The sequence below is a fragment of the Ogataea polymorpha genome, assembly GCF_001664045.1.
Source record: "Ogataea polymorpha strain NCYC 495 leu1.1 chromosome Unknown OGAPOscaffold_5, whole genome shotgun sequence".
Taxonomy (NCBI): Eukaryota; Fungi; Ascomycota; class Pichiomycetes; order Pichiales; family Pichiaceae; genus Ogataea; species Ogataea polymorpha.
The window spans coordinates 15,831-35,745 of NW_017264702.1; the positions used below are offsets into that span (position 1 = coordinate 15,831).

Consider the following 19,915-nt stretch of genomic DNA (forward strand, 5'->3'; position numbering starts at 1 on the left):
GTGATAACATAGACATTCAAAGTTCGGTACACAGATCGGCAGATTAAATCTGCTGGTCTACTAAAAGTTTTCAATTAGTGCAGAAATTTGGGAGACGTGCATATCCAAAATGTTCTGATAAGCACTGCATAAACATTGCCGTGCCAGGGGAGATAAATCTCGGCGAAAAACCAGATTGTGCCAAATTTTGGAATGTCAGCTACAAAAGACGACACGGTTCAAGAGGTCAAATCAATTGTTCAGGAGGAGGGGGAAGTTGTCGAGGTGTACGAGGGGGCCAAAGTGCTCGATCATAAGCTCGAAAGAAGAATTTGCCGCAAGTTTGACTGCCGGATTCTACCTTTGACAGCCTTGATGTACCTATTCAATTCCTTGGACAAATCCAACATATCCAATGCAAAAACGGACGGTATTGATAACGATCTCCACATCGTCGGACAGCAGTGGAATACTATGCTCTCCATCTTCTATATTCCTTTTGTTCTCTGTGCCTTTCCGCTTTCGTTGCTGATCAAAAAGTACAATGCAGCCAATGTGATTCCAATCATGATGTTCAGCTTTGGAAGCATAACATTGCTTCTTGTTTCAGCCTTTGATTACGGCTCGCTCGTTGCAGGTAGATGGTTCTTAGGAATGTGTGAGTCGGCCTTTTTCCCAGGTATTGTTTATTACTTGAGTACATTCTATCGCAGAGCAGAACTGGCTAGAAGGCTTTCAATATTCTACGGTGCCTTCAACATTGCTAACGCATTCTCTGGATTGCTGTCCTATGGTGTTTTTCAAATTGAAAGCTCTCGTCTCCATGGTTGGCAAATCCTGTTCCTGATTGAAGGAGCGTTGACGGTCGCATTTTCTGTGGTTGCGTTCTTGTATCTGCCGAGATCCGTTCAACAGGTCAAATTCCTCACGGAAGAAGAAAGAGAATGCGCTGTGTGGAGAATATCGACGGATTCGAGTTCCATGGTTGGAGACAAACTATCAATTAAAGACTCTTTAAAAGTGTTCAAACATCCTGTCGCAATCATGTGGATGTTCCAAGAAATCTGCATCGGAGTTCCATTGAATTCCTATAGCAACTGGTTCCCACAAATCGTCCAGTCGCTTGGTCACGGAACTGTCATCACGAACCTCTACACAGTTGCTCCAAATGTCTGGGGAGCTATTTCCCTGATGATCCTATGTTTCGCTTCTGACTACGCTAAAACTCGTTCCTTGTTTGTTGGAATCGCTGTTGCGTCTACTCTCATTGGATTTGTTGTTTTCGGAACGATCGACTCGGCGACCCATACGGGGGTTGCTTATTTTTCTTGCTTTCTGATGACCACAGGTGTCTCTGCTTCTTCAGTTTTGACGTCCACCTGGTACAACAACAATACGCCGAACGAAAACAAAAGAATGGTGATATCAGCTTTTGGCATTCCTCTTGCCAACGCTTCAGGACTTATTGCGAGTAACATATTTAGAGCCAAAGATGCTCCAAAATATATTACTGCACTTGGAATCACCGCAGCTTTTGGTGGGGCTGCTCTCATCACCATAGTATTAATCACTATTTACATGGTGGTGGATAACAAGCGCCGGGACAAGGCTCAGGGCACAAAACTAACCTTCAGAGACGTTCCAACATATTTGCTGGCAGAAGGCCCATCCAATCCCAGCTATAGATGGATGTATTAAACGGTTTGATTTTTTAATTTTAGTGGATTTTAAATAATAGCAAATTTTACTCAAAGCCCTCCGATGAACAAGCGGTTAGGAAGTTGGTCATGGCAGAGTGTGCTTGTCACTGCTACTAATCAAAGAATTCCATTTCGTATGCAATATTTTGACCCGCCTCTAGTCTGCAACTTATTGCTATCTCCCAAAACCGCGTTGCTTTTTCTCAAAAGCGGGTCCAAGCAATTAACGCTTGTAGTAATGCGGCTCGTTAAAGAGCAAACAACTTACAGTGTTTAAGGCAGCTCGTAAGAGACGGGAGAATCAAATGCAATGCGTCGTGTGGATCTTATTGCCGCTTCCCTGATATAAAATAAAGCAGACGTCTTTAACTTTTAGAATCAGCTAACAAAATGGACAAAACCGTATATTTAGTTGTTGGTGCTTCCAGAGGCCTTGGTTATGAAATCGCTAACCAATTGAGCACAAAGGATTCAAATTATGTGATCACCACCTACAGATCGCTGGAGACTTCGGGCCAATTGCTTAGTCTGGCCGAAAAATCAAACGTTGAGGCTATTCAGCTCGACGTTGCAGCACAGTACTCAATCGATAATCTACCCCATGAGATAAAGAAGTTCACGGATTCAATTGATATTGCCATTATCAATGCTGGAATAGCAGAGTCGTTCGGTAGCGTCTTGGAATGCAGCAGAGATGCCTGGCTTCAGCATTACACTACTAATGCGCTAGGTCCAATTTTAGTTTATCAAAAGGTTCATCCCTTCATGCTGAAGAAGTTCACCAGAAAAGTATTCTTCGTTTCATGCGCCGCAGGCTCCGCTCAAACCCTGATGTCTATTCCTTTTGGTGCTTATGGACAATCCAAAGCTGCTTTGAACCACTCTGTTAAGAAGCTCAGCGAGGAGCAGCACAGTAATCATTTCACTATTGTGGCTATCCATCCAGGAACTCTATTGACAGAAAATGTCAAGCAAAAACTTGAGTTTGGAGACATTGATGTTAAAAACAAGATACAGTTCAAGACCGTGTTGCCTGCCTTAGCTGCCGAACAAGTACTTGTAGCAATTGATGTTTTGGGAGAACAAAGTAATGGTAGATTTGTAAAGGCTGACGATTTGCTTGACATTCCATTTTGAGTGCTATTTTCGTATAGCTGCTACTCAATAAAAAAAAAAATTAAAAAAATGTGGGCTAAGAGGTTCGAACTCTTGCTTCTTAACGAAATCACGACCTGAACGTGACGCCTTAACCACTCGGCCAAACCCACTGTTTGTTGAATGATAATATCATCAGCCAACTTTGTTCGAGCTGGTCGAATACCACACCCGGTTAATTGAATAGAGATCAATTTTATATAAAATTTGCAGGGTATTTAACTTTGACTACAACCTTTACAAAAAACTGCCTTCTATTTCACATTACTTAAGTGGGTCGAGCTTCTTCACCACTTTGGCCGGGACGCCTAAGACTAGTGAGTTACTTTCGACATCTTTTGTCACTACAGCCCCCGCTCCCACAACGACATTATTTCCTAGAGTAACGCCTGGCAGAACAACACAGTTGGCCCCAAGCCAGCAGTGGTCTCCAATTCTGATAGGTAAGCCAAACTCTTGACCTTCGGCCCGATATTTCACATCTAACGGGTGGCCAGCTGTGCATAATGTAACGTTGGGACCAAGCAGACAATTGTCTCCGATCAAAATCAGAGAGACGTCCAGAAACGAAGCATTGTAATTGGCGTAGAAGTTATCTCCGACAACTATGTTGTAGCCGTAATCACACCTGAATGGGGACTCGACAGAGCAGTTTGCACCAACTTTGCCAAAGAATTTCTGGATGAAGTCAGCCTTTGATTTTTTCCACTCCTCGAGAGAATCATAGTCTCCGCGACAAATATTGGCAAAATTGACAGACAAGTCGGACGAGATTGCCCTTCCATCTTCTAGCAATGGATCCATCGGATCATACAACATTCCAGAAATCATTCGGGCGTACTCTGGAGTGTTGGGAACATAACGCAAATTGTTACGAGCATACTGCAATAGTTCATGATCTAGTTCTGATGCAGCAGCAACCATTTTTGATAGCAGTTTGGAATAATTCAAATTATTCAGAGCTTTAATATCTGGATCTGAGAAACTAAAATACTGTAAAACCGAGTGAAGATCTCCCAGATTGCTCTTTATCGATAGCGGCTCAGCATCTTTTCTGGTATTCTAGGTGGGGTGCTTACGTCACCATTGCACTCTGAAAATATTTCCGCGAAAAAACAAACATCGAAATCATGTATAATATCAAGTCATACACACCGCCTTCACACGAATCGCGCAACGGCAGTGAAATGCCAATTGTTACGCCAGTGCGTGTCATGCCTCTGGAGCCGGTGGCTTCCAGAGACCAGGAGATGCGCTTTTTAGACAGCAACAGGCAGCTCAAAAACGATGTATACAACTACTACAATGTGTCCGGCACAAACTACAAAGGTCCTCCTGAGGTGGAACGAATCCAGTTGGCATTTGAATCTGGCATTGACGAAGAAATTGATTACTATCTTGGACACCTTGTGTTTATTTCCAAGGACAATCCGGAACTTCTAAAGTTCAAGAGCGGTTTTGCATTTTTAATTGAGCCTCTATCACGGTTTTTTGATTGCAAAGCCTTTGATCCACAGGCAGAAAATGGGGATATCAATAGATCACTTGATGCTGCTTTGATAATCCGCAATACTGTCCAAGACATTGACAACTCGCAGGTCATTTCAATGAATTTCAAGATCAAAGAGGTCCTCATGAAGATTGTGAACCATCCTGTTATTTTGGATAATTGTTTTACTAGCGAATCATATGAGCAACTCAAAGAGCTCCTAAGGTACTCGATGGATATCATAGAGGCGATCTCTTCATATTTGGCGCCTGCCCCGCTAGACGATCCCATGTTTTTGTCCCTTACAAATCTTCTACAAACCGTGCAAGATCGATCTGTGATAATCACCGCACTCAGATCATTGAGTAGACTCATGTACAACACCAGAAAGGAAGGCGATGCTGCTGATCATCTAGACGATGAGCTTGTGGACCGCGTGGTTTCATACCTTGCTTTTGCCGTGAATGAGGACAATGATAACGATGAGTTGCTCATTACGGCGTTGGATTTCTTATATCAATTCATCTTGCCAGGACGGTCGGCAAAGCTTTTGAAGAATCCTACAAACTGCTTTGTCTTGCAAACTTTTCTTCCGAGACTTCTGACTTACAAGCAAAAGTACAAAACTGAATTCACGCAGGAAATGCCTATGTTGAAGCTTGCAAAAAGATCGAAAGAGGAAAGTCCGGCAAACCCTCCTACTTTACCAGAAAATCTAATAGCCTCCCTGAACAATCTTCCGGAACCCAACAGGGCCACAGCATGGATGAGATGCTCGTATAGGGCGACCGAGGAAGGAGATGTGACACAGATTTCACTATGGAGATCATATGAGGCACAGTTTCAAAAGTATTCTTCAGCAGGATCCAACTTGCGCTTGCTTCCTGCCGTTGATTTTATCAAAAATGTACAACACGCGTTTCCAAATTCCAATGCAATGGTATTGACTTTACCTGACGGTACGCGAAAATTCATCATCAAGGGAATTGAGCCCAGAGCTGTACCTGTCGATATAGATCAAGGCAAGGTTGAGGCACTGACAGATAGAGCTACCGCATCGGACCGTGGTGGAAGTTCCAAGAACAATATGCAAGAACCATACCATCCAGTACCATACAGTTTCAACGACAGCCTTGCCTTGACGGAAATAAATACCTCCGCTAGTTTGTTGATTACTGAGCTGCTTGCGACGAAAAAAGGCCAGGAGCTATTTGTTGGACACAAAGAAAAGTTGCTAGACAGTGTACTGAAGGTTCCTAAGCTTTTGCCTTACATCCACGAGGCGCTTCAAAAACTAAATTATTAATATATATTACTGCTTCTTTTCTCTTTCCATGATTTTCGTTCTAAGTATGCCATCCACTCGTTCCACAGCCTGGACCTTTTCATTGATTAATTGTGATAGTTTTTTGGAATCCTCCGTCAGCTTTGTCAGTCTGTTTTGGAAAAATCGTAAAGCTTGTTCAGTGGTCTTCTCGATATAGTAGCCAGTACCAACATCAATTAAAAATTTATCACTATCTTTCACTTTCCCAGGAACGTAGAGTGAAGATGTCAATGGCACAAGTAGTGCCTTCTTATCGTTTGCATTGATTCGTTGCACGTTATCCCCACAATCCTGGTATTTAGCCTGTGCTGTTTTTAGGGCTTGGTAAGAAGTTTCCAAGTGTTCAAGCTCTCCATTCAGCTGGCGTTTGAATTCAAGGATCTGTTCCGGCTCAAGTTTTGTAAGATCAACTTCGACGTTAGCTTATAGTCTAGAAATACGTACTCTTCTGGCTCATGACAAGGTGTGGATTTTCTTGAAAAATATCTGTCGTGCAAGCCCTAAATAAATGTTTGTACTACAAGAATGGATACCGATTCAAGCTCGTTTGCCAGTATCCTAGCAAATGTCGCCAAGATGCGGCAGAAGGAGGGCGATGAGAATCTGGAGCAAGATAAGGCTGATTCTGCTGTCTTGCCAACGCCTGAAAGGTCTAAGTCGACCTTTGATAGAGTGATAGATGCGCCTTCTCTACGCCCTGCTGAAAGCGATGCCTCAGTCAGAGTCCGACCTACAAGAGACTCGTCGCCGCAAATCATCATCCGTGGGTCCAATAATGAGGATAAGCGCGTGGATTCAACCAAATACACTACGCTTAAAAAGCAGACATTTGGCGCCATTCAAATCAATCAAAATCAAACAGGAAATCCTTTACTCCAATCACTGAAACAGGTAGCGTACGAGTTTAATGCCAAGGTGAAGGATGTGGATTATCTGATCAACTCGCACTGTGTTGTTGTCTTTTTGTCGCTTCGTTATCACAAACTTCATCCGGAATACATATACAACAAGATCAAAAAGATCACATATAACGGGAGCAACAGACGGATCAACCGCATTCTAATGGTCCTTGTTGACATTGACAACTCAAACGATAGTATTCGTGAGCTGAATAAGCTATGTTTGTTCAATGAGCTGAATCTAGTGCTTGCGTGGTCGTTTCAACAATGTGCAGATTATTTGACCTTCTTAAAACAATGCGAGTTAAACGTCGGTAACCAGCTGATTAAAGGAGCCGTAAAGACGGATAGCATTGCTAACGATGCTGATTACTACCAGCGGATTGTGGATATGATGACTAGCATACGATCTATCAACAAAACAGACTCTATCAAACTAATTTCGCGTTTTAAAAGTTTCAAGAATCTGTGCGAGGAGGCGAACGAGTATAATCTGGAAGAGATTTCAGGTATGGGCCACAACAAGATTGAGCGATTACTTAAGGTCATCAATGATCCGTTTATCTATAAATGAGCTATATGTCAAAGAATGTTTTCACATCGAGTTTCTTTGTGCGCGCTTTTGGACGAGGCTTGGTCCGCTTTGGAGGAATAGCTGGCTTAGAGTCAGCAATACGAATATACTGAAATATTCGACCGCTGGTATTTGACGACTGGAACCTGCTTTTCCACAGTTGTTCAAGCGACTCGCCACATTCAGTGCTCGATACTTTACAATCCATAATGATACGAGAGTTGCAATAGTCTTCGCCCATGATCTGCCGTAATTTCAGACCATCTGGAAGAACAGACAGTTTGGCATCTGTACTTACTTTCCAATGCGGATCTTCGACCACAATATCAGACTCAAAATATTGTAAGGGAGAGTCCAAGATGCAATCGAGGTTTTCCAGATTATTATAGTTCAAGATTAGGCAGCGAAGGTTCTTCAAATTCCCGCTTTTCATGCTAATGCTCCAACTTTTGAGCATCTGGTCGTTAACATTTGCTTGAGAGACATTCAAGTATCTCATGCTTGATAGCACATTCAGACAAAGATTTCTTTTAGTCAAATCAAGACCCTGTAATGATAGCACAACCAGGTTTTCGAATTTCAAGCGTTGGAAATCAGAAAAAAGCGAGCTTAACGAAACATTCCGGTAGAATGTCTCAAATCTATGTTTGCGATGGATTGAGTTCAATTCAATAAACATGCCACGTTTGTAGTTGTCGAGATTTCGCCAGCTTGCGGGTATACGATGACTATAAAAGTCATCCTTCTGAGCAAAATAGTTGGCAAACAGCTCAAAAATGGCAGGGGTATCTTTTTCGTATTTGAGAATGAAATGCCACACAGGACGCCAAATATTCCAATTGGCGCCCGTTGCCTCTATGTGGTAGCGTGTGATGAGTTCGGCCGCACGAGCAATTCTACTAGAGCTGATTCTTTTCAATGATCCAGTTTCCTTGACTGAAGACTGTGTTCCAGGTTGCATTTTCCTGTGGTTGTAGGTTTGTGTCAATTCCTGGTCCTCAAAAGAAAGATCCTGCGACCCCAGTTGATGGTGTTTTAGCCTACCAAATGGGACATCATTGGTTGTAACCTTCAAATCGAGCTTCCTGCGCTTTTTGCCAAATCGCATCACCCCGACGCGTCGATGTTTTTTGAAGTTTTTTCCCTAAAAAGTTTTACACCTGTAACTCCTTTATCTCTCTAACTATGAGCAATCCGGTCCTGCCTGTCAGCCTCCAAGGACGCGTGGTACCAAGGTTTATACACCGCACTTGGGCTAAGACTTTCTACTGCAAGCCCGAATACTACTTCCAGCCCCAAAGCATTGACGAAATCAAAGAAATAGTCAATTGTGCACGAAAGAATGGACGCACCGTCATGACTGTTGGTTCTGGTCACTCTCCTTCAAACTTAACTATGTCCAAGGACTGGATAGTCAACCTGGATAAATTCAATGAAGTGGTTGAAGAGAAACCGGGGCCTAATGGGATGTATACCGATTTTACTGTGGAGGCCGGAATTCGCATATATCAGCTAAACAAGATTTTAGCTACCAAAGGTCTTGCAATCCAAAATTTAGGATCTATTAGTGAGCAGTCTATTGCCGGCATTATCTCCACAGGTACTCATGGATCATCTCCTTTCCACGGATTGGTCTCGCAGCAAGTTGTCGATATCACGATCGTCAATGGAGTTGGCGAACTTGTTAAATGTTCCCCAACTGAAAATCCAGACCTTTTCCGTGCTGCTTGCTTGTCACTTGGAAAAATTGGCTTGATTGTCTACGTGACCATTCGTACTGTTCCGCGCTACCAGATTAAGTCCAGACAAGAAGTGATTTCTTTTGACACTCTCTTGGACAGATTTGATTCTATTTGGACAAGCGACGAGTTTGTTAGAGTTTGGTGGTTTCCATACACTCAAAGATGTATTCTATGGAGAGCATCCAAATCCACCGAGCCGATTTCAAAGCCGCGCCCATCTTGGTACGGTACCAGGTTTGGAAGACTCTTTTACGAGTCTTTACTTTGGATCTCCGTTCACATCATGCCCCGTCTGACTCCCTACGTTGAAAGATTTGTCTTTTCTAGACAGTACGGCCTCACTGAAACCTACGGAAAAGGAGATATTGCTGTTCAGGAATCTGTCGAAGGGTTGAACATGGACTGCTTGTTTTCGCAGTACGTTAACGAGTGGGCCGCCCCTCTTACGAATGGCCCGGAAATTCTTCGCTCCCTGGCCGCCACTATCAATGAGGCTGCCAAAAACAACGATTTTTATGTGCATGCGCCTATTGAGGTGAGATGTTCCAATACTACATGTTCAAATTCCACCGCCGAGCAGGATCTTTCTTCTAGAACGACAACATCTCCGGGTCCCATCTACGGAAATCATTTGCGCCCATTGCTCGATAACACTCCTAGACTGAATTGGGTTCCCCAAGAGAATGTTACAAACCGCCAGCTAACCCTTTACATCAATGCTACCATGTATAGGCCATTCTACACGTCTGTTCCAATTGGTAAGTGGTACGCCACTTTCGAAGAAACCATGGAAGCTGCTGGTGGAAAGCCACACTGGGCTAAGAATTTCATTGGGACTGATGCTAGCAATTTCCACAAAGATGGAGAAATGATTGGATTTAAAGATAAGATGGAAGAGTGGTTTGGAGAAGACCTCCAAACATTCAGGAAAGTCAGACGTGAGATGGACCCAGAAGGAGTGTTTTTGAGCGGTCTGGACTGGCTCAAAATGAACGGCATCGTGGAAGAGGACGAGATCGAAAAGATTGAAGAGCTGAAAACTTTGAAATCGGATATTGAGTAAATAGACGCTAGCCTAATCTATAGAATATAAATGATTAAGTCAAAAGCAGAACACCTGATCGTCTTGCTTGGAATTTATGGTTCCCTTTGGCCAGCCGAGTTCTTCTGTGTATTCGAGTATCTTTTGTCTCATTTCCAATGGACCACAAACAAATATGCGTTTATCTGCTTCTGGGGCAGGGAGCTCTCTTTCCAGAAGTTCTTTCGTGACGTAGCCTGTCAAGCCCTTCCATTGCTTCTGGGGTTTATTAAGCAGGTAGACCACTTCAAAGTTTGGGTATTTCTCTGCAAACTCATCCAGTTCTTCTTTTAGCAAAATGTCATTTTCTGTTTCGTTGGCATAGATGAGTTTCACGCGTGTGACATCTGCAGGCGTGGTAATGATAGAGCCAATGACTTGCAACATAGGAGTAATGCCGGATCCTCCGGCAATCATGGTGATATGGCTGGCCATGTTTGATTGATACGACATACGACCAACAGGACCTTTAAATTCCACCAGCTGGCCAGGGTACAGGCTAGCGAATTTCTTCGACACTGTGCCATCAGGATAGGATTTCACCAGCAAGTCAAAAAAGCCTTCGTCAAACTGGTTTGAAATTGGTGTGTAGTAGCGCACGTACTCCTTTTCGTCAATGACAAATCTGCAAGCCAAGTGGTGACCAACCGGGATGTCAAGTGTGTCGGTCTCCTTTGGCAGCTTGAACCTGTAAATTGCAGAGTTTCTGGATATCACTGTTTTGTCTAGTAGTTCATATTTCTGGAAATCGGTGGTACTCAAGACAGGCTTCTTGAACCAGGCAATGGTGAATTGAAATGTGAAAAACACCACTAAGATTGCAATTGTGTGAGGAAGATAATCATAGTTCAAGATGCAGATTCCCACAATAATTAGTGCTGTTGGTATGTATATGCCATGCAATGGGGTTGCAGCCAAGTTTGCGGGATCGTTCATGGTTACAATTAGCTCTAATAAGTATAGTTTTTTTTTCGAAAAAGGCCGGATCCATACATGCGAAAAAAAAACTCAAAATAAGCGTCGAAGAAAATGAATGCAACTTCAGTACGCGGGCTCAGGTAGAAAAATTAAAATAATACTACGCGTATTCATTTTTATTGGGACTCATTGCTTTTATGAAAAATATATAGTCCACTCCAGATTGAACACCAATCATTGCATTTGCAAAAAAAAATCACAAATGGTATTGTTTTAGATGCCGGTTTTTTCTTTAGGGGTTAATGAATGCATAGTGGGATACTTTCAAGTAATAGCCGTACACATTCATTCCGTAAAGGGTACCGATAAGCCCGATTAACCAATAAATAATAATGCTAATGGTTGACTGCTTGGCATTATATCGTTTACCTACTTGTGATGAGAGCCTCGGCTCCAAGCCCCTCGCTATTAAGTCTTAACACCGGTTTTCAAGTTAAATGCGAAGCTCAAATCATGATGAAATATAAGAGAGACTACATCCCATGTAATTGAACTTGAACCGTCATGGCTGCTCCAGAATATAAGGAAAAGGACGACTTGTCAGAGAAGACAGCTTTCTTGGATAATTCCCAGTACAAGCATGCGCTTTATGCCAAGCTTGGACACGCACATGTCCTGACTGAAGATGCGTTGCCGGATGTCGAGTATCTTTATGAACAAGCCACCGAAATGTCGACCGACGACGGTCTCAGGATTCTGACCAATGTCCTCGACGACCATGAAGGTGATCCTAACTTTCCTGAAGAAGACTATAAAGAGATTGAAAAACTTGTCAAGGGCTACGACGAATCTCTAGGAATGTCCTATCAAGACTGGGACTTCCAAGTGCGGTTGCATGCCACCTTGAATGAGCACCATTCTCCTTATCCCGAAGTTCGTGCTGTCACGTCTCCAAGAGATGACCCAGAAATACCTTGTGAGACCATTCGTGCCTATTTTCTGGGCTTTCTGTGGTGTATCGTGGGTACCGGTGTGAACGAGATCTTTTCTCGGAGACAGCCATCGCTCTATATCTCATCATCTGTGTGTCAAATGCTCATGTATCCTAGCGGGCTTGTGTTGCAGAGAATCTTGCCAGACTGGGGGGTTACAATTTTTGGTACTAGACACTCACTTAACCCTGGACCTTGGACTTATAAGGAACAGATGTTCGCTACGGTGATGTTTGATATTGCGATTGGCGGTATGTATGTTGGTGCCAACTTTTATGTCGAAAAGCTTGACATATTTTATGGCAATAAGTGGATCACTATCGGTTACCAAATTCTGATCTCTCTTGCTACCCAGCTATTTGGTTTCGGCTTTGCAGGAGTTTTGAGAAAAATAGTGATTTACCCAGTCAGAGCGGTCTGGCCCACTATTTTGCCCACTCTCGCATTGAATCAGGCTTTGCTGAAGAAAGACAAGAAGGAAAAAGTCAACGGTTGGGTCATCACTCGTTACAAATTCTTTTTCATTGTCTTTATTTGTTCCTTCCTTTACATGTGGGTTCCAGATTACCTATTCCAAGCCCTTTCCTACTTCAACTGGATGACTTGGATCAAGCCAGACAACTTCAACCTTGCTGTCGTCACCGGTTCGATGCTGGGGCTTGGACTGAACCCAATTGCGTCCTTCGATTGGAATATTGTGGGCTACTGGCTGCCACTCGCTTTCCCTTTTTACACCTACATGAACATGATGATTGGCATGTTTATTGGCTTCTTCGTTATTTTGGGACTCTACTACAGTAACTACAAGTGGACTGCTTACTTGCCAATCAACGATAACAACATTTACACAAATACTGGAGAACTCTATGATGTTGATAGTGTTCTCACAGATGGAAGGCTCGACGAATCGAAATACAAATCGTATGGTCCACCGTATCTCTCTGCTGGAATGCTGGTTAATTGGGGAGCTAACTGTGCACTGTATACATTTCTGATCCCATATGTTTTGATTTCTGAGAGCAAGACATTGATCAAATCGTCGAAGGCTATTTGGAACGACATCAAAACAAACACAAACACTGTCCTCAAAGACCCACATTCTAGAATGATGGCCAAGTACAAAGAAGTGCCACAATGGGTTTTCATTGCTGTCATGATTATGGCATTGGTGTTTGCGATTGTCTGTGTCAAAGTTTATCCTGCCAACACCCCTGTTTGGGGAATCTTCCTTGTCTTGGCTATCAATTTGGTCTTTGTGGTTCCTTTAAACGTTATCTACGCAGTCACGGGTTATTATTTCACCTTGCAAGTTTTCGTTGAGCTTATCGTGGGATACGCTATTCCCGGGAACGGCGATGCCTTAATGTTTTTACAGGCTTTGGGATTCAACATTACGGGTCAGGCACAGCAGTATCTTTACGATCAAAAAATTGCGCACTATGCCAAAGTTCCGCCAAGAGCAGTTTTCCGTGGCCAATTCATGGGTACTATTTTCCAAATCATTATATCGTTGGTGGTCATTAATTGGGAGATTAACCACGTCAAAGACATCTGTTCTCCAGACCAGTCGAACAACTTTACTTGTCCAAGTGAAACGTCTTATTATGCCTCTTCCGTGTTCTGGGGTGTGATCGGACCAAAGAGAGTGTTCAATAAAATGTATCCTGTGCTTCCATGGTGCTTCCTAATCGGGTTTTTATTAGCTCTTGTCTGCCTAGCTATCAGGAAATACTGCCGCAGACAAACTAAGTGGTTTGAGCCAGCTGTTATCATTGGAGGTTTCCTCAATTATGCTCCATTTAACTTGAGCTATTTCCTTCCTGGCTTGTACGTGTCTTTTGCATTCAACCACTATATCAAAAAACGTTATTCTGGCTGGTGGGAAAAGTATAACTATATTCTAGCTTCTGCGCTGGATGCTGGTGTTGCCTTTGGAGGCATCATAATTTTTTTCGCTGTTCAGTATCACGAAAAGGACATTAACTGGTGGGGAAATTTGGTTTCCTACTCTGGAACAGACGCGAGTATGGGACAAACATCCTTGAAAGACCCTTCTACTGCTCCTGATGGGTACTTCGGTCTACGTGAACAAGACTTCTAGCAGAAATTAAATTAATGTGGATATTAGAAAGTTTTATATCTAAACTTCAGTTTCCTTTGCGGCAGTTGCTTCTTTCTCTTTCTTCTCGGTAGCGAATCCATATTTAGACTTTTCTCTAAGAGGAGGACCCCACTTGGTGAACAACCATGGAACTGGGGCCAAGGCAAGCGCGATGAATGCAAAAACAGAGACACCCCAGTAAATGTGCAAGTTTTCCATCATCTGGACAGTGAACAATGGGAAAACCGATGACACGATATATCTCAGGAAATTGTTGGCAGCCAAGGCCGATGCGACAGAAAGTGGAGGGTATGACATGCTGAAATAGGTCAGGATCGAGAAAAAAATTAAAATCAGGGAAAATCCAAATGGCACACCGGCAGCAATTGGAGCCATCCAGTGAACAGAGTGCCTTCCCGTCCATGCGAGCCAGAACAAAGCTGGAGGCATTGACACTGCTCCCAATTTACATGGCAGAAGTCTAGATTCTGGCGATGGTGGCAGATTGTTGCCGTTTTTGTCTCTGAGGCCGATGTAACCATCTGGGTAACGTCTGAAGAAAATCCTTTTGTCAATGTAAACATAAGTGGCGGCACCAATAAGAATGCCAAGACCAACCCCTAAGAATGGGAGACCAGATATTCCAAGCGACATGCCGTACTGTCCTCTGAAAATGACTGGGAAAGCTTCGAAGAAGCCGAAAAGCACAGCGAAAATGAAAGCAGTGTAGACGGAAAACACCAGCACAATTGGCTCCACTATCAGCATTTCCATTGGTTTCAGCAATGTGATGAAAATTAAGATCAGGAGGAATTGGGCAAGCGGCATTGTCTTCTTGAGCTTGAGGTTTCTCTTCTTAATTCTCCTTCTCATGATGATAGGCCTATATGTTTCTGGAGCCAGGAAGAGGGGAATGAAAACTGCAGCAGCGAAAAACAGATCGACCCACATTGTCCATCTGAGGCCACCAATCTTGTTCATAGCAGTAGAAACTTTGTTCTCAGCAACAAAGCCACCAATAATAGGACCGACCACTGGACCGCACAATGGAGCCATACAGAACAATGTCATAGCAATTCCAAGTTCGTGGGGTTTCCAAATATCTGTGACGGTACCTCCACCAATTGCGAGAGCAGCAGAGGCAGTGAAACCAGCGAAGAACCGGAGAACCAAAACCTGGCCAATGTTTTTGGAAAGACCGACACCCATGATGAAAAGCATGCTGATTGGAAGAGTAGAACAGTAAATGATCTTACGACCAAACACCTCGGACAATGGCGCGGCTATAGCTGGACCAAAGGCCAAGCCGACCAAATAAAACGTCAAACCGGCGAGACCCAGCGTTTGAGAAATGCCCCATTTGGCCATCATTTCTGGCACAGCGTCCACATAGATGGAGGATCCAAGTGTGATCACAAGACACAAAAACGCGATGGTCATAGTGACTGCCCATTTTTTCCAGCTTGGCCAGTTGAAAGGATTTTCTGGATCATCAGGCCCATCCCAAGACATGGTACGAGGATCGTAGCCTTCGTCCTCTTCAGTGCTTTTTTCTGCGCTAGTAGATTCTTCTTGATTGCGGTGTAACACTCTGCTCGAAAAACGTGACAAGTTCGTGGCCACCCTGCTTATCTGTCTGTCCAATTCAGCTTCATAGTCATCATTGAATTCTTCTTTATGGAGAGTGTTTTGCTGTGAGGCTGTGTCGTTTACATACTGATCCACTTCCTCTTGAGATGGATCCTCTTGTTCTGCAGTGGTATTTGAAATTGCAGGATCTTCGGCATCGTAATTCGCAGAATATCTTTGGCTCTCGTTCAAAGATTCAGCCGCAGACTCATATCTATCCTCAGTGAGGCCAGATGCCAGTGATTGTGAAGACGCCATCTTTTAACTTGAAGATCACGATTAATCAGAGAACCGTTGATATGAGTTTTTCCTTCTAGAAAGTTTGTCAGTACTCGCTAGCTATTTGTACTCAGGAAAATAATCGGGAAAAAAACCTCATACCGAGCACATGCCGAACTATAAAATAACAATAAAGTTACCCTTGCAGGTAGTTCCGGCCAAAACTAGACTGGCAACCTGCAACAGTATTCGCGTTTAGCTTGTGGGAACGTCAACGTGGCGCATGTGCTTGGCAATAAATACTTTAAGCCGTCGATAACTGATTCTTCACTTTTTGAGATATTTCACATGCAACAGTTTCCAGACGCAATAGAGTTGCTTCTTCGTTGGCTTACTTAAGCAGCGAAAACCTAATGTTGTTCTCACCTTGGCACCAGACGGTCGCGCTTTTGCAAAGTTACCCTACCTATAATGTTTATAGCAAATTACTTACCTGTATTTTACATCGTGCCAAACAAATAGTTCCCATAGTGATTAGGATGGTTACAGACGAGGAAATATTGGCAACCCTTCCTGATAAGGTGGCAGAGCCTCCGCTTGGCCAGACAGGATTTCCTGGTTACCTGACTGACAGTGAGAAATCGGCTGTTGAACAGCTCAGAACTCTACTCGAGGCTGAGGGTTACACGCTTAGACTCGATGAGCCAACTTTGCTCAGATTTTTGAGAGCCAGAAAGTTTGATGTGATGAAGGCCAAAGAGATGTTTATTAATTGCGAGAATTGGAGAAAGGAGTTTGGAACAGATACAATACTGGAGGATTTCAAGTACGAGGAAAAGCCATTGGTTGCCAAATACTATCCACAATACTACCACAAGACCGACAAGGATGGAAGACCGCTTTACATTGAAGAGCTAGGGTCTGTGAACATCACTGAAATGTACAAAATTACCACTCAGGAACGCATGTTGAAAAATCTTGTTTGGGAGTACGAGTCGTTTGTCAGATATAGACTACCTGCATGCTCGAGAAAAGCTGGTGTTCTGGTTGAAACATCGTGCACAATCTTGGATCTGAAAGGAATATCAATCTCTGCCGCGTCCCAAGTGCTTTCATATGTGAGAGAAGCATCCAAGATTGGTCAGGATTACTACCCAGAAAGAATGGGCAAGTTCTATCTGATCAACTCTCCATTTGGATTCTCCACGGTGTTCAAGCTCTTCAAGCCATTTTTGGATCCAGTTACTGTCTCCAAGATTTTCATTTTGGGTGCCAGCTACCAAAAAGAGTTACTTAAACAGATCCCTGAGGAAAACCTGCCAGTTAAATTCGGAGGAAAAAGTGAAGTCAGCGATGCTGAGGGAGGATTACTGTTGTCTGACATTGGACCATGGAGAGAACCTGAATACATCGGCCCCGAAGGTGAGGCACCAAGAGCATTCAAGGTTTGATAGTCAATGCGTAAATTTGAACCTCAGAAGTCATATAGACTGCGTAATAGTCATCTCTTACTGCCGTAGCAGCGAATTTTCAATTGTTGGTACAACGTACTCTCCTAACTATATTACCGTTTTAGGAAAGCTTTTTGCATGCGCCTTTCCAGTATTTTTAGCTCTCAAGCTTTCTTTTTTCAAACTCGAGATCTACAAGGCTGGATATATACTGGCTTCATTTCAATGGCAAAAAGTGAGCTGAAGGACTACATGCTCCGCAATGGGGGCTCTGTGGCATTGGACTGCGTCAAATGGTCCTATAAGTTTGAGAATTCCCATGGTGACTCGCAGGGATGGAGTGAAGCCTCGCTGGAGATAACCCTAAACGGTGAACTGATAATGGATGGGGACGCGGTGATGATTCCTAGTCTTCAAAAATGTGAAGTCCAGCTGTTTCCAGAGTTGCGGGTGCTAAAAGTGAAAAGCTTAGACCTGAAAACTGTCTTCATCAAAACGCAACAGTCTGAATTCGAACCTTTGCTTGCATGCCTTATGGTATGGCAGAATTTGAAACCACAAGGATACTACAACAAGTATTCTTTTAATAAATCCATTGTCCACAACGAGAACCTTCAGACCAATGACTTGTTGGTCTGTAGATTTCGTATTTACGGACCTGCTCCTAATTACAAGAAAGTCCAGCTCAGTGAATTGCCTAAAACTCCATTGTATCCTTCCGAAGACAAGCAAACGGAGGGATGGTTTACAGCCATGGGATATTTAAAGCGTGATGGTATTTTGGACTTGTTGTGCGAGAACGATGGAACATTATTGTACTCTGTTAATATCACAAAATTGTACTCGTCTGAAATCAGGCCTATCCATCATTCGGTGTTCCAGCAGCCAAATATCCTTTTTGTTGGACAAATCAACGAGCTTCGTCGAAACCATAGGTATGCGAACGAAATTGATAGCGAGGACGATGCTCCTTTTATCCTGAAGAACGGTAAGTCTTTTTCGGATATCCATAGAATTCTTATTCAGTTTGATTTGGGCATAGATCTGAGAGACTGGATTGTTGCGCTCAAAACATTTACCAAGCTCGAGTATATTGGAAACAGACTCACCAAGGACAGAATGAGGTTAGTCAAAAACTACAAGCTGGAGGTTGTAGAAGCCAAATTCAATAATCCTGCTTTGAACGAGAATCTTCATCTTTATGTCGAGTTGCATATGTGGGGAGGGCCATGGTACAGAACTGCTATCGTCAAGAATTTGAATCAGAATCCCTTCTGGAAGGAATTGTTTGACCTGGACCTTCCTCCGTCTGCAGAATTTTTCAAGCTGGTCTTAAAGTCATCCAACAACAGTTCAGTTTACAATCTGATAGAGGAAGATCCAGTTATTGCAGGAGCCTTTGTGACACCTGACTTCATGACTGAGCCACAAATGATGAAGAAGCTGCCGCTTTACGGCGAACAAAGTCATGAGATTGGATCCGTCACTATCAATTTGAGTCTTCGTGAGATCCATATCATGTCGTACAAGAATTATCGAATGCTTGAAGGAATGATGAAAGGTATTGATGTCCGCGACCTTCTAAGATTTGTCACCCCATTGATAGAACCTCAAAACGTGGATGATTTGTCGCAAATGCTGCTGGATCTTTACCAAAGCGCAAATATGGAGCACGAATATTTTGAGCAACTGATGTCCTTTGAGCTGGAAAGTCTCAAAGATTCCGGATCAAAGCTACATGCAATCTCCCCCACTAATAATCTCAATACTTTATTCCGCGGAAGATCGCTTCTCTCAGTCTCGTTAGAGAAGTATCAGATTAGAATCGGTCAGGAATACCTTGAAAAGTTGCTGGGAGAATTCATAGCCCAGATCTGCGCAGAAAATCTTATTTGCGATCCAAACCCAAAGACTTATCCGAATACTCATGAAGAGCATTACCAAAACCTTCTGAACTACGTGGAGGAACTATGGAACAGAATCTACACCACTTCTAATGATCTTCCTGAAGAACTCAAACGGGAGTGGGGTCTTCTGAGAAGCAAGGTCGAGCATTCAGTGGATCCAAGCGATACAGAGACCCCTCTGAATGCGTTGTGCTCGTTTATTTTTCTTCGATTCTTGTGTCCAGCAATTTTGAATCCCAAGTTGTTCAACTTGTCAAAGAACCATCAACAGGGTACAGTTTCCAAGACTTTAACGTTGATTGCAAAAGTTCTTATGACGCTTGCAAACAGGTCACAGTTTGCTCCACATAAAGACCCAGAACTTCTTTGCCTAAATGAGGATTTCTTGGATAAACGGAGCAGTGAGCTGCGTCTCTATTGTGACCGAGTAAGCGGGCGCAAAATGGACTTCACTGAGAAGAAACTCGAAATGACCAACGCCATGGGAAAACCCTCGCTGACGGCTTCTGAGGAAATTTTGAGCGAACTTCCGTCCAGATCATATCTGATTGACAAGTACCTAAGACTTGCCGAGTTTGCCTCGCTTCTCGACTCAAACAACTCGGAGAATATAGTTTCAAAAGAGTCCAAAAGGAAATCCGTCTTGAGCGAGCTGAAGCTAGATCTGCTAGGGCTGGAAGACACAGACTTCGGATCGAGAGACTTCATCAAGACGTTGTTGGAAGATGGAGACGATGAGCTCAACCAGCTGA

At 43.3% G+C, this 19,915-nt stretch overlaps 11 protein-coding genes and 1 non-coding gene across 12 annotated transcripts; 8 read left to right on the forward strand and 4 right to left on the reverse strand.

Annotated features, from left to right (window-relative positions):
• Positions 1–147: 147 nt before the first annotated feature.
• Positions 148–1,677, forward strand: OGAPODRAFT_82831 (uncharacterized protein; the record flags this gene model as incomplete). Its single annotated transcript, XM_018356649.1, has 1 exon — positions 148–1,677. Exon 1 carries the CDS (start codon positions 193–195, stop codon positions 1,675–1,677), a length of 1,485 nt encoding a protein of 494 aa, XP_018209593.1. The 5' UTR covers positions 148–192.
• A 223-nt stretch (positions 1,678–1,900) lies between these two features.
• OGAPODRAFT_76942 (uncharacterized protein) lies at positions 1,901–2,816 on the forward strand (the record flags this gene model as incomplete). The annotated part of the gene is made up of 1 exon (XM_018356255.1): positions 1,901–2,816. Exon 1 carries the CDS (start codon positions 2,070–2,072, stop codon positions 2,814–2,816), a length of 747 nt encoding a protein of 248 aa, XP_018209594.1. The 5' UTR covers positions 1,901–2,069.
• A 49-nt stretch (positions 2,817–2,865) lies between these two features.
• OGAPODRAFT_t58 lies at positions 2,866–2,947 on the reverse strand. Its single transcript has one exon. It is a non-coding gene; the product is annotated as a tRNA-Leu (tRNA).
• A 134-nt stretch (positions 2,948–3,081) lies between these two features.
• Positions 3,082–3,829, reverse strand: OGAPODRAFT_82832 (uncharacterized protein). The gene has a single exon (XM_018356650.1). The coding sequence runs from the start codon at positions 3,756–3,758 to the stop codon at positions 3,099–3,101; it is 660 nt and encodes a 219-aa protein (XP_018209595.1). The 5' UTR covers positions 3,759–3,829; the 3' UTR covers positions 3,082–3,098.
• Positions 3,830–4,048: 219 nt separating this feature from the next.
• Positions 4,049–5,629, forward strand: OGAPODRAFT_94510 (uncharacterized protein; the record flags this gene model as incomplete). Its single annotated transcript, XM_018357549.1, has 1 exon — positions 4,049–5,629. One exon carries the CDS (start codon positions 4,049–4,051, stop codon positions 5,627–5,629), a length of 1,581 nt encoding a protein of 526 aa, XP_018209596.1.
• A 555-nt stretch (positions 5,630–6,184) lies between these two features.
• Positions 6,185–8,204, forward strand: OGAPODRAFT_16709 (uncharacterized protein). Its single transcript, XM_018354615.1, has one exon. The coding sequence runs from the start codon at positions 6,227–6,229 to the stop codon at positions 7,121–7,123; it is 897 nt and encodes a 298-aa protein (XP_018209597.1). The 5' UTR covers positions 6,185–6,226; the 3' UTR covers positions 7,124–8,204.
• Positions 8,205–8,308: 104 nt separating this feature from the next.
• Positions 8,309–9,928, forward strand: OGAPODRAFT_24602 (uncharacterized protein; the record flags this gene model as incomplete). Its single annotated transcript, XM_018355279.1, has 1 exon — positions 8,309–9,928. One exon carries the CDS (start codon positions 8,309–8,311, stop codon positions 9,926–9,928), a length of 1,620 nt encoding a protein of 539 aa, XP_018209598.1.
• A 39-nt stretch (positions 9,929–9,967) lies between these two features.
• On the reverse strand, positions 9,968–10,882 carry OGAPODRAFT_50531 (uncharacterized protein; the record flags this gene model as incomplete). The annotated part of the gene is made up of 1 exon (XM_018355666.1): positions 9,968–10,882. The coding sequence occupies one exon, from the start codon at positions 10,880–10,882 to the stop codon at positions 9,968–9,970; it is 915 nt and encodes a 304-aa protein (XP_018209599.1).
• Positions 10,883–11,312: 430 nt separating this feature from the next.
• On the forward strand, positions 11,313–15,901 carry OGAPODRAFT_16710 (uncharacterized protein). The gene has a single exon (XM_018354616.1). The coding sequence runs from the start codon at positions 11,429–11,431 to the stop codon at positions 13,955–13,957; it is 2,529 nt and encodes an 842-aa protein (XP_018209600.1). The 5' UTR covers positions 11,313–11,428; the 3' UTR covers positions 13,958–15,901.
• Positions 13,975–15,901, reverse strand: OGAPODRAFT_16711 (uncharacterized protein). Its single transcript, XM_018354617.1, has one exon. It carries the CDS (start codon positions 15,842–15,844, stop codon positions 13,997–13,999), a length of 1,848 nt encoding a protein of 615 aa, XP_018209601.1. The 5' UTR covers positions 15,845–15,901; the 3' UTR covers positions 13,975–13,996.
• A 411-nt stretch (positions 15,902–16,312) lies between these two features.
• OGAPODRAFT_16712 (uncharacterized protein) lies at positions 16,313–17,317 on the forward strand. The gene has a single exon (XM_018354618.1). The coding sequence runs from the start codon at positions 16,345–16,347 to the stop codon at positions 17,254–17,256; it is 912 nt and encodes a 303-aa protein (XP_018209602.1). The 5' UTR covers positions 16,313–16,344; the 3' UTR covers positions 17,257–17,317.
• A 77-nt stretch (positions 17,318–17,394) lies between these two features.
• OGAPODRAFT_41599 (uncharacterized protein) lies at positions 17,395–18,708 on the forward strand (the record flags this gene model as incomplete). Its single annotated transcript, XM_018355422.1, has 1 exon — positions 17,395–18,708. A coding segment is annotated over one exon (1,314 nt), but the record flags the coding sequence as incomplete, so codon positions are not given.
• Between the last annotated feature and the right edge of the window lie 1,207 nt (positions 18,709–19,915).